The 12,147-nt window shown below is 50.4% G+C and overlaps 1 protein-coding gene and 1 long non-coding RNA gene across 2 annotated transcripts; one reads left to right on the forward strand and one right to left on the reverse strand.

Annotated features, from left to right (window-relative positions):
* Positions 1–248: 248 nt before the first annotated feature.
* On the forward strand, positions 249–6,920 carry LOC116454652. The gene is made up of 3 exons (XR_004244158.1): positions 249–476; positions 5,365–5,436; positions 5,913–6,920. It is a non-coding gene; the product is annotated as an uncharacterized LOC116454652 (long non-coding RNA).
* Positions 1,219–10,983, reverse strand: LOC116454651 (C-factor-like). Its single transcript, XM_032131503.1, has 6 exons — positions 10,762–10,983; positions 4,014–4,065; positions 3,532–3,719; positions 3,027–3,182; positions 2,151–2,261; positions 1,219–1,977 (listed from the first exon to the last, which is right to left on the reverse strand). Exons 1-6 carry the CDS (start codon positions 10,900–10,902, stop codon positions 1,864–1,866), a joined length of 762 nt encoding a protein of 253 aa, XP_031987394.1. The 5' UTR covers positions 10,903–10,983; the 3' UTR covers positions 1,219–1,863.
* Between the last annotated feature and the right edge of the window lie 1,164 nt (positions 10,984–12,147).

Consider the following 12,147-nt stretch of genomic DNA (forward strand, 5'->3'; position numbering starts at 1 on the left):
CACAATCCTTCCTGGTCCTTCTCAGTTCCTCACGGTCCCTCCTGGTCCTTCATGGTCCCTCACAGTCCATTCCAATGCTTTTCTACCTTTTCATGAGGAAATTTTTCTGAATATCCAACCTAACTCTGGTGCAATCTAAGCCGTTCCCTCTCCTCCTGTCCCTGTTCCCCTGGGAGCACAGCCCGAGCCCCCCTCACTGCCCCTCCTGTCAGGGAGTTGTGCAGAGCCACAAGGTCCCCCCCCCCGAGCCTCCTTTTCCCCAGGCTGAGCCCCTTTCCCAGCTCCCTCAGCCTCTCCTGGTGCTCCAAACCCTTCCCCAGCTTTGCTCCAAAATAAATCCTTCAACCAGTTCAAGCCAGGCGTGTGCCTCACGCACCGGTTTGCACGGAGACCTCAGCCACACTTGGAAAGTCAGTGCTTGGGGTGTGTTCACCTGCTGAGTCACAGGAACGCCTCACTAAAGCCCGTCTGAGCAGGTAAGGGGAGGAATTTTGGGCAACAGGAGGAATTCCTTCATGGAAAGGGTTGTTAAGTATGGGAATGTGGTGGAGTCCCCATCCCTTGAGGTGCCCAAGGAAGGACTGGACATGGCCCTCAGTGCTCTGGGCTGGGTGACGAGGAGGGGATCAGTCGATGGGCTTTTCCGAACGAAATAATTCGGTGATTCTGTGAAGAATTCGGTGATTCTGTGAAGGATCCTGTGATGCTGTCACAGTGAGCCTGCCTGTCCCTGGTGACGCAGGGATCATGGAAGGCACACACAGACACCTCTCCCTGCCACACCTCCGTCTGCATCCAGGGGCAAGTCCCAGTGGCTGCTGTCCAGGGACAGCCACACCTGTCCTCTCCCCTTACCTGGCTGTTGTTTGCCTTCTCTTACTCGGCACAGGAACCCACCGTCTTGGCACAGCATGAACGTACCTAATCAGCTGGCATAAGGGAGGGATGTTGAAGCCAATCCTGGACTTCAAAGGGCTTTTTGCTTTTATACCTACCTCAGCCAGAACACAAGAGATTTATTCACCAGCTGCTTTTAGTATTTCAGACCAGAACGAGGGTCTATCTCCGTTTTAGGTACACCCCACTGCATCAAACCCAACTACCCTGAAAGGTTGGCTTTGGTTAGAGTTTCTTCCTGAAAATTAGGAATAAAATTCTCTTGCCAGGAAAGAGAAGCCTATGAAGAGAAATTAAATGAAGTAAACAGTTCGGTAAACAGACTGTTTAATCAAGACTTTATTGAAGACACTTCAGAAGTTTATGTACAAAACAACATTCCCACCCCCATATCAGGCTGTTAGTCACCCACTGGGAACAAAGCAAGTGCCTGGTGTACACTGGCAACCTGGGGACACTCAGAGTTTGCCACGAAATTTACAGAAGTACCAAATTCCCATGGTTTACAGCTGGGCAATTTCAGCCTTGGCTCAGTTAGGAACAAAGGAAACCGAAGGAGTTTTTTTCTGGAGAGAATGGATCATACTGGAATCTGACAGCCTACACTGGCCTTACTCTGAGGTCAGGTCATTTAATTCTGCAGAGAGCCAGAAGCCCACTTTGGTTTTGGAAGTGAAAAGGAACCACCAGCCCCCGGATTTAACTTGCAGGTTTTAATCCATTTCTGAGGGTTCCAGGAGATGCCCATCACCGAGAGCACAGTAGTGTTTGCAGCAAGCATTAGAGCAGAGCAGTAGCAGTACCAATGAAAGACTCAGCCACCTTGCTTTCCAAATACACCTAGAGAGAGGCTCAGCATCACACTGGCTATTTCAAGGAGTGTGTAAGAAAACCCTAGAGACACAGACAGCAGTGGCAAGGTTAAATTGTGACTGATGTGCTGTTCCTGTAGAGTTCTGTGCACTTCTACCACGGTAGAGTTTCCCCTTGCCAGTCTAGGAAAGAACCATTTTCTTTTTCACCAAGACGGTCCAGAACAGAGAGAATACCTGGGATAGCCTCCTGCACCTGCATGGGAGCCTGGAATGAATCAAGCTTAGGTCATTACTGGGAATATCCTGCAGAAGAGAATCAAGGAGGTTCTACAATGAAGGGAGATGTATTTTTGTGTGTCACAGTACATGGAGGCGTGCAACCAGGGGGTTGGGACAACAAGGGACCCCCACTGTCACATTTCCAGAGCTGGCACTCACCATGTTTCCACCCATGTCTGTCTGAAGCCAGCCTGGGTGCAAGGAAATGCAGAGAATCCCGTCCGATTTCAAGTCTGCAGCGAGACACCTGGTGATCATGTTCAGTGCAGTCTGTGGGAGTGGAAACCACCTATTAATGTGCTGTTTATGAGCCTTGAGCAAGACCTCAAACCCAGCTGGTGGGCACCTCCCTTCCACCCTGTTGTCTCCTGGCACAGGAAGGGGCAGTAAGAGACTTTCAGTAACTCATCCAGACCTTTTGGGCACTCTGGAAGCTCTACCACCATAAACTCACTGCCCAAAGATCAAACTACATTGCAATGGAAGATAAAGTCGCCTTTGAAACACCTCAGGAGCTGTGAGGAGAATAATATTGACATAAGGACTGTGTTTTTCTGCATAACCACTACACAAACATTCATTTACTTCTGAACAGGGAAAACAAGTATTTAACAGCTTATGAGTAGGTGGTGTAGGAGAAACTGTATGTGTGATCCTGACTATCTGTGCAAACTCAATCTCTGGATGTGACAAAACTAAAAATCCCACCTGTCACTACCATCACCACATACAGGTCAGCACACCTTTTGCTGAGCTTCCTGCCTGCTCCCTCGCTTGGATGGGAGAGGAACACAGCTGATAGAACCCACACTCGATGGCATCAGCTCTCCCCTGAATGCCAAATCCCTCAGGTGTGGATCTGTATCAGAGCAGGGATTTGGGAGCCTGCTCCAGGTGCAGAGTTTCACAGCTCCCATTTCCACCCACATGAAGAAGGAGAACACAGTTTTTGTGTCCACAGAGGTGCTGCACCCCTTGGCATCATCACCTTGGGGTCAGCGTGGTCTCTAACTCAGCCCAGGTGTGCCCACAAACCTTGGCTATCCTGTAGGGATAGACCTTGAGGAACATCTCATTTGCCTGGACGAGCTGCATGGAGGCAGCGAGAGAGGACATATTGATGATGGCAGCTCTGTGACAGCCCATTCCAGTGCCCAGCTGGGCTGCCTTCCTCAGCAGGGGGAGGAACGCCTGTGGAAACAAGAGTTTGCTTTCATTTGGTGACTTGGGTTGGAGTTGGATCATTCCCTCATTCATAGCAGGAACCCCAGTACAGCTCTGGGCCACCAGCACAGAGCAGTGATGGCTCCTCAGACACAGAGGAAACCTTCCTCCAGCAGCCTTTTCTGCCCAGCTCCTGTCCCCACCTGCCATGAAGTGATCCCACAGCAGGTGCACAAACAGCAGCTCTTGCTGCTCTCCAGACGGGCAGGTCCATGTCAGAACTGTATCTGTGCAGTTCCAAGGGGACAAACACCTGGACAAGTCCAGCTCACTTGTGGAAAAGCCCCAGATTAAGCCCATTCCTCCCAGTCCTTACCTTGGTGACCATCAGCTGGGCAACGGTGTTGGTTTCATAAATGGTGAGCATGGTCTCTGCTGTGACTTCCTCCAGCGAGGCGAGCACGTTGATGCCAGCGTTGTTGATGAGGCAGTTCAGGCCTTTGTCTCCCACAATTTCTTCCACTTCCTTGACCACTTTCTTGATGCTGTTCTCACAGACCACATCTGCACAGAGGAGGCAGGAAGAGCCCCAGTGAACAGTGTGGGGTTCAGGGTCTGCCTGGCACGAGACAACCCGTGCCAAACCAAATCTGAGGCTGCCTGGGGATGTTTGGGCAGCACACAGGTGAAAATGCACAGATTTTACAGAACTACATTTCCCTTGTGTTATCTTAAGATGGTTTTCAGCTGCTGGAGATCACGTCCAGATACTAATCACTCAGGAGACCAATTTCTTAAGAAATCTCTTCACCTAAGTGGAACAGATTTCTGTACACAGAAATAAAGGCCCTTACTCACCCAGCTGCAGGAGCTTGATGTTGCTGTATTGCTTGCTGAGCTGCTGCAGTTCCTAGGAAGAAGAAAATTTTTATCATGTATGTATATATGTATATTATATATAAAAATCTCCATGGCTATTACATAAATCAGTTTGAATTCTGCACCTCCAGAATTGCAACTGAAATATTTTCATGATTGGACTGAAGGCAGTGGTTCTACTTGTTTTTCCAGCCTTCTGAGCAGCTTTCCTAAGAGCCAGATCAAGGAACTGGACTCCTTCCCTGCTTAGTCCAGACTCCACCGTGCTGGATTTTTAGTGGGATATTTCTCAGTTCTCAGCATTCCAGTAAAAATCCAGTAGCTTCCCAACTTTGCAAGAAAAGCATAATTCTCCTGAAGCTCAGCTAGTGCTGGACATCACTTTGGGGCAACAGGAACGCTTTTAAAAAGCCATTTGGAATTACTGTTTGCAGTTTTCCCATGGGAATTCCGTTTCCCCAGCAGCCGCGTTAGCGTCAGTTCTTGTAAGTGGAGGTGAAGTACACCATGAAATCCATCCCAGGCACAGCCACTGTCCAGAAGAACAATTCCCTCCCTGCTGTAACTCTCCCATCTGCCTGTCAGCAGAGCAGGCTGGTGTTCCTGGAGAAATCCGTGCTCTCCGGTGTTCCGGCTGGACAAAGTATTCCAAATTGGATTTATAGGCCCAGCTGGAATACTCAGGTTTCTGTGCCATGAAGCCAAGTGGGAAGTGTGGCCAAACACAACAGATGGATTCCATGCTCCCAGTCCTGTTCAGGAGACACAGCAACCTGGCCAAACATTCCAGCCCAGCAAATCCCTTTCTTTAGGAGCCCTTTGGGAATAGGGGTCAGGAGGGCAGGTTTTGAAAGAATCCTTCTCTGCCCCTTGGAGACACTTTAGGGACTCCGTGTCCTCTGACAAACTATAATGCCTTGCATCTTTTATCTCACATCAGACCCTGCAGGATTCTCTCCAGGCTTGTTTGGGAGATTTGTTCTCCCACTGAGGCCCATCTACAACTGCAGTTAAGGCTATTAAGGGGAGGGGGAAGGAAAAACAAGTCAGAAGCACAAAACCAGAAGACATTCCTTGCTTTGGACAGGGCTTGGTGGGACAGTTTTCCATAAATTAAAGGCCCAGAACACACTGTCTTGTTTATTGATAGCCCAGGATGAAATAGCTCTGCCATGTCAAGGCCTGCAATAATTCCATGCCTTTGGACTGTCACTGGATTCCAGTTTGACAGTATCATTTAATGGATAATGAACTCCTGGAGCGCTCTGGCTTCTCAAGGTTTGTCCATTTATTTATAGTTCATTTATTTATATGCTTTACTCTCTGACAGAAACAAGCTACCAACTCCTGCTGAAAGGCCAGAGCTGCTTTGAGTAGCAACAGCAACTGAGAGGCTTCTGAAGTGAGTAAGCAATATTTTCATTTAAGAACTGCAAACACTGGAGAATGAAGCATTCTCCAGTACATAAACAGCATGAAATTACAATAGCTGCATGCAAATTAGGTTTAAAATTCAATGGGTTTTCCAGTTAATTACTTAGTTAACAAGTGACTCCCACTTCAGGGGTTGGAATTTCTGAGAAGCAGCTCCCAGGCACAAAGCTGATCTAGCCAGCTTTGGTCTTCAAGAGCGTTACACCTGATATAAGCTGAAAAATCCAGTTAGAACATCTAAAAACTGCAGGAAAGCCTATTTTTCCCCTCCTGTCACTAGAAGGAACATGAGAAAAGGAGGACTGAGACAAGTCGGTACAGCCAGCATATCCCAGCTAAGTCATTTTTAATTAGTGTGCTGTGACAGAGACTTTAAAAACAAACAAGACAAACAAAACCCAACAAAAAGCCACAACACAACTCCCTAATGCTGTGTTTATTTAGCATAGGAGCTGTAGAACTGCTCTGCACCTGAACAATCACCCCTGAGAATCAACTCTTCGGGAGTCCAAGACAAGAATTAAACTCTGATTAGCATCTGTTGTTTCCTGTTTGCTGATTTTTAATTACGATTAACAAAGAGTCAGCCTATTCTGATTTAAAGATCCTCTGGCACTCAAAGCTCCAGATACAGATTCCTCAGCACACAGGGTATTTATTGCTCGATTTCAACCAGGAATGTTCTGTTGTCTTTGTCATTTAGCAAGATTTACTTTGCCTTCTTTGTGAAAGCATTATCCACTTCAGTTACAGCTCTTGGAAAGGGCCTGGCCCCGCTCAGCCAGTTGGAAGCAATCAAGCCAAACAAACACAGCCTGTGGGCAGGATAAAGGTGCTTGGGTATCCTTCACATCGTCCTGCTTGCACTCGGGACAAAGCCAGAGGTGTATCCTATTTTTCTGTGTCCCTCTGAGACAGGTTTTCAGTATCACAGTGTACAGCCAACTCACTGTTCAACCCTGTAACAGCTTCCACAGCACTGCCCTGACCCACAGGCCTCTCTGACTCCAGAAGAGCCAGATCTTACTGCTGTAGGAAGTGTAAAACACTTCCAGAAAAAAACACAAAACAATCAAACAAAACAACTCTGCAATAACCCAAAACGAGAAAGACTTCAAGAATGCCCTCTCCACCTGATATATATTCAGAAATGCCCCCTTTGCCTGATATATCTGTTGCACAGATCACTCAGCTGCTCTTCCCAGTTGCAAACCACATGGCTAAAATATGTGTTAAAGGGAAAAACAAGCCCCAGTCCTGACAGAGACAGTGAGCAGAGAGAGCTCCGGGTCTGACGAGGGAACAGGCACAATTTGTAACAGGATCTCCTGCTTCACAGTAAGGGAAACTGCACAGTAAGCCCTGGAAGCTTCCCAGAGCTCTCTAGAGGGCTCGAGCAGCGAGGAATTTGTTCACCTGGGAACACACTGGGGCTATGGGGAGAGCAGGAGAAACGGGAGCTGCTGCTGTGCAGATCCCACAGCTCTGGGCACTTCACACCGTGGCCATCTCCCCCTTCCCCCATCAGAGAGGGCACTCCAGGGGCTGCAGCATTTTTAAGTGCAGTCCTTTAGGGCAGAGTTTTTTCCCTTTTATGGGAAAGCAGGATGGGGGAGGAAGAAAAATAGGAGTGTGGGGAGAATTCCAGCTGGGTCCATGAGCCCCTGCAGGCTCCCTGGTAATGACTGCACCCGGGGCTGTGTCCATCTGGAGAGCAAAGACAGGACATCAGGATTATTTCGCAGGAGATTTGTAGCTGCTCCCACTGTCAGCGTTGGAGCAGCCCAAGAAAAGGCAGATTGGAATCAGAGAGTGGCTGGAGGAGTCTCCGATGGTGCTTTTCCAGGAGGGGCAGTGGTTATCTGGCTGCCTGCGGGCCTGCTGCATGTTATCGTGTGATCTGCAGCCCATTTGTTAGGCAAATGTTCTAGGGAGGCCACCTAGGAGCTCCTCAGCCCCAGAACTCGAGTTTTCACAACTTCTGCCAGCACAGACTCACATGCAAAAGCCTGCAGCTGTTCAGCATTATCCCAAGGTTAGGGAGTTACAGGAGATGTGCTGCTTTCCTGGTAAAGAGAGGAAAGCAAAGTCAGCCTTCCCCAGCATCTTTCTAAAAGCAGCTCCTTAGGGGCTCTTCTCTGTCCACTGTTTGGAGGGCTCTGAAATATTCAGTCATCACCCTGCTAGGAGATTCTTGCCCAAGGTGGAACTGTACTTGCCAGCAGCTAAGCATATTTAATCACTTTTCCTCTAAAAACTGGAAGATAATTTTTAAAAACCTTTTCATTCGAGCTGCACCCATCTTTTTCCTCCATTCTGCAACGGGAAAATGCTGCTCTGCCAAACCAGAGGAGAATTTAAAGGAACTGTCCAAAGTTGCTGTTCTCCAGGTTCATCCTCTCATGCAGGAGAGGAAGTGGGGGCAGTTCGCTTGTGCTAAGGAAGGGTTTTCATATGGTCACTTACCACAAAGCCAAGAGGGAAAACCAAAATTAGACCAGCTGAACTGCTGTCAAGAGAAAAAGCACTGACCCAAGTGTGCAGAGAAACTCCCTCAGCTTCACAGTCCAGCGTGCATGGCCAACAAACAGCTCTGAGATGGGCCAAGCCCATTTCATGTGCCCTAAGCCGAGCCTGCAGTGCCAATCTCTGAGAGCAGGAACCTGAACTCTGGGAGTTCAAGATGAACCTGAACTCTGGGAGTTCAACATTTGACTGGAAAGTCATTGACAGCAAAGGTTCATCTCTGAGAAAGAAAAAAAAAAAAAAAAAAGGACCAGAACCTCGCTGAATCTTTGCCTTTCCTACCACGCTGAGCAGCACTGCCGTGCTGGAGCCAAGCTTTGAGAGCACCAGCTGAACGTGGTGCTCCCATGACCAAGATTCCCAGTGGTGGAGGCTGGAGCAGGTCTGTTCTTGCCCTCTGCAGCCCCAAGGACCAGCAGCACAGTGGGAACACTCTCAGAGGGTCAGAAGGTTTTGTGCCAGCTCTGTGCATTGCAGATGGGGCAGATAATGCTGGTGAAACCACTACAATACCTTTAGTAAAGATTTCTCTTCCTTGTGGAATTTCCAAACCCATCTGTTAGAAATATGCTTTCAGCTGACTGCAGAGGTTTCTACTGATGTCCTGCCAAAGCACAGCACATGGCCTAGAGGTCCTTACAAAGAACAAAAACCCACCCTGATCCACCAAGGACAAAACTTGCCCCCCCCAAAAAAAAAAAAAAGCTTTGGATGCACCCATGTGGCCTGCAGAATCACCACTGGGGTTACTGGAATGTGGCTCCTGGCCAGCTTCCTGCCTACAGGAGACACCCTGCCAGAGGCTTTCCAGGTTTCTCCCGCAAGCGAGGAGTGACCCAGACTCTTCCCAGACACATCGCACTGTCTGAAGGCTGTTTCATCTTCCTGTGCAAGTTTACAGCCTTTTCTCTCCAGATTTTTAAATACTGGCCGCACAAAAAAAAAAAACGATGAGTTGTGCTGAGATTTGCCTGTGTAATGTTTCCTAGGAAGCTCTTCCTGTTGAAGGAACCATTTCACTTCTCCATGTAATGGATCCGAGCCCATTATGATGAAAAATCACAGGGCCCAGTTGGTGAAAAAAAGAAAGAACCTCTCTCAAAGCCGGCTGAAGCAGCTTCAGGACAAACAACCACGCCGGGAGATTTTGATCTAACACAGGTCAGATGTCTCTGCTGCTTTCCTGTGCCACTGCTACACCGGCCTCTTGTGCAATCACTCATAGGAAACAGGGCTGGGACCGGTGCCAGCTCGGGTAACAGGAGTTAAAAGGGAACAGAATGGAGTGAATGCCTGAATGCCTGCTCAGGTGGTGCACAGGAGGGGCTCGGGGGGAGCCACAGGGACCAGCAGCCCTGGCAGGGAGCTGTGCACCTGATCTCAGCCTTGCCGGACTGTGTCTCTGCACTTTCATTCAGAAATACCCTAAATGTTCCTTTGTGCTGGGGACTTTTTTTTTTAAATTAAGATGTTTTCCTTCAGTTTCATAAGTACCTGCAGAGCAGCAGCAGCTTCTGGAGAAGCAGAGGTCAGAGTGCAGCTGTTACCTGGCCAACCCTGCCCCACATCCTCGGAGGTGACCTTTTAGGGCTTTTTTTATAGCTAAGCAGTAAACAGAGTTGCTGTGTTTGTTTTATTGCTAGCACGGTGTGATCACAATCTGTAGGAAAGGAATCAAACCCCCCAGAAGGAACAGACACGGGGGCTCTGCTTCCCTCTGCACGTGCCAGGGAATTTGCCTTTTGCCGGGACAGCCACGTTTGAAACAGGGGAGATGCAGGAATAGGGCTGTGGGTATCAATTCTCCTTCCAAATGCCTGGGGCGTTCCCGAGGGGCTTGAGACACTCACAGGGCTGAGTGCTCAGCTTCCTGCAGCTCTGGAGCACCGGAGGGAAGGAACAGGGGGATGGATACCTGTGTGCATTTCTGTGCTGCCCAAATTCCACCTCACCGAGGAGAGCCGAGATCAGCCTAGACACGCAACAAGTGACACTGCTGGTCACAAAGTGATTGAGCACCCTCATCGATTTGCCTCCAAAGCTTCCAGGTGTGTGTGAAATTTGTCTGGAAGAGTTTAGGGACAGGGAAGGAGTCCCAAAAGTACTGCGATGCTGCAGCAGAGGAGACTTGGGCTGAAAAGGGAGAGAGAGGGCTGCAAGTGGATCCAGGAGCAGCAGGTAACAAAAGCTATTTCCAGCAGAAACGCTGACCCCTGCCCAGCCGAGAGGGGAACTAAGAGGAGCATTCAATTCATCGTTCATTTGGGCTTTCTCATTTGTTGTAAGTGCAGCAGAGAAAAAGAGGCAGAGAGGGCACGGCTCCTGCTGGGGACACAGACACGCCGTGGAGAGAGAGAAGGAAAGCTGTGGCAGATCCCACGGGGAAGGTTTCTGAGGGACGGGCTGCCCCTGCAGAACTCGAGCAGGACAGGACAGACACCTCCAGCAGCAAATCCAGCGAGAAACTCGGGGATTAAAGAAAGGGGATGGCAGGAGCGCTGGAGATGCTGCTGCTGCCCTCCTGCTTGCCCGGCCGCGTCCCGCTCGCTCTCCTCCTGCCGAGAACGCTCCCTATCGTCGATATTCCCAGCTCCAGCCCCGGAGAGCTCCCCAGCACCGGCTCCACCCGCCTCGGCTCCATCCCAGCGCGGGCTCTCGCTGCCGGCACAGGGATGCTCGAGATGTTCCGCGCTTCCAAAGTGCCTTCTCCTCCCTCCCGCCGCCGTTACCCCGCTCCGGGAACTCCCGGCGCCCCCGCCCCGCTTACCTGCGCCTTCTCGGGGTACCGGCAGGTCGCAAAGACCAAATCCGGGGAGGGGCTGGCGGCTGCGAGCCCCCGCACCAGCCCCAGCCCGATGCCGCGGCTGCAGCCGGTGATGAGCACGGAGCGGCAGCGCGGCTGGGCCATGCTGCCTCGGCCCCGTTCGCTCCGCTCCCGGCGCTTCTTAAGCCCACGCGGTTCTCAACCTGCGCGGTGCGGAGCCGGCCCCGCCGCCCCGGGCCCGCCCCCGCCGCGGCGCCTCCCCCGCCCGGCTCCGGGGCAGGGAGAGAACGGGCTCGGAGAGCGGCCAGGGAAAGGGGAATCGGCTCTTCCCCCTCCCACAGAGACCCGAGCTCATCCCGCGCCCGGCCGGTACCCAAACCCCATTCCACAAACTTCAGAGCCCTGCGTGTGACAGTGGCGGCTGCAGAGCAGCCCCTGACCCCTCTGACCCTCGTTATCAGTCCCACAGAACGGGACAAGGGTGAAAGCGCTCGCCCCAGCAGCCAGGCGTGGGCAGAAGGAGAGAACTCAGCTCTCTAACTGGGGGATGAAACAGAGGCAGGAACTGAATCCCCATTTCTGGACTCCCCATGTTCCTGCCAAAGGCGTTCTGGGGTGTGCCTGGCACTGCATTACTCTCCCTTCCTCACTGTGGAGGACCTGGTCCTGGAAATCAGTACAGGCGTCCTGCCCTTAGCTCATCCTCACCCTATTTCCCCCAGACTGGCACGTGCCTTCCCAGATCAATAACCTTCACGGATCTGCACACTCATGCAGAAACTGGTTCTTGGAGGTTTAAAGGCTTTAATTACATCTGTGAGCATAAGACTGCTCTTTCCTTTTTTAAAAGATCACTACACTTTTAAAACTAATTTCATCCTGCTGGAGGGTCAGGAATAAAACTCTTTCCTTGGGAAACTGAAGAACAAAGATTTGGTAATTTGTAAAAATTCTGTGGAAAAGCCTCAAACAGCTGCTGAGTCGGCCCTGTTTCCCCTTTTGTTGGTTTATTTCTAAATAAAGGCAGTAGCTCCAAAAATGTACAGGATTGAAATATATTAAAGTATTGCTGGTGGGTAGCTCAGGTTTGGTGTTCCCATCACATTCCCAGGGGAGATGAAGATGACAAGATCCTTCCAGACATTTCTCCTACCTCAGACAGTGCTGGCTGTGAGCAAAGCTCACCAGGGGGGCTTCTGGAACAGCCTGGATTCCAGTTCCCCAAAGCTGGGGGAAAGCTCATCCCCGTGCACACAGCAGCTGTGGCAGGAAGCCAGCAGCAAGGCTGCCCTGGATACTGATACCTGTTTTTTCTTCCAAACAAAGCTCCATTCCAGCAACTTCTGGAACACTCTTCTTTTCCAGGTGCTTTAATCCATTAAAGGTGCT

The sequence above is a fragment of the Corvus moneduloides genome, chromosome 22, assembly GCF_009650955.1.
Source record: "Corvus moneduloides isolate bCorMon1 chromosome 22, bCorMon1.pri, whole genome shotgun sequence".
NCBI classification, from domain to species: domain Eukaryota; kingdom Metazoa; phylum Chordata; class Aves; order Passeriformes; family Corvidae; genus Corvus; species Corvus moneduloides.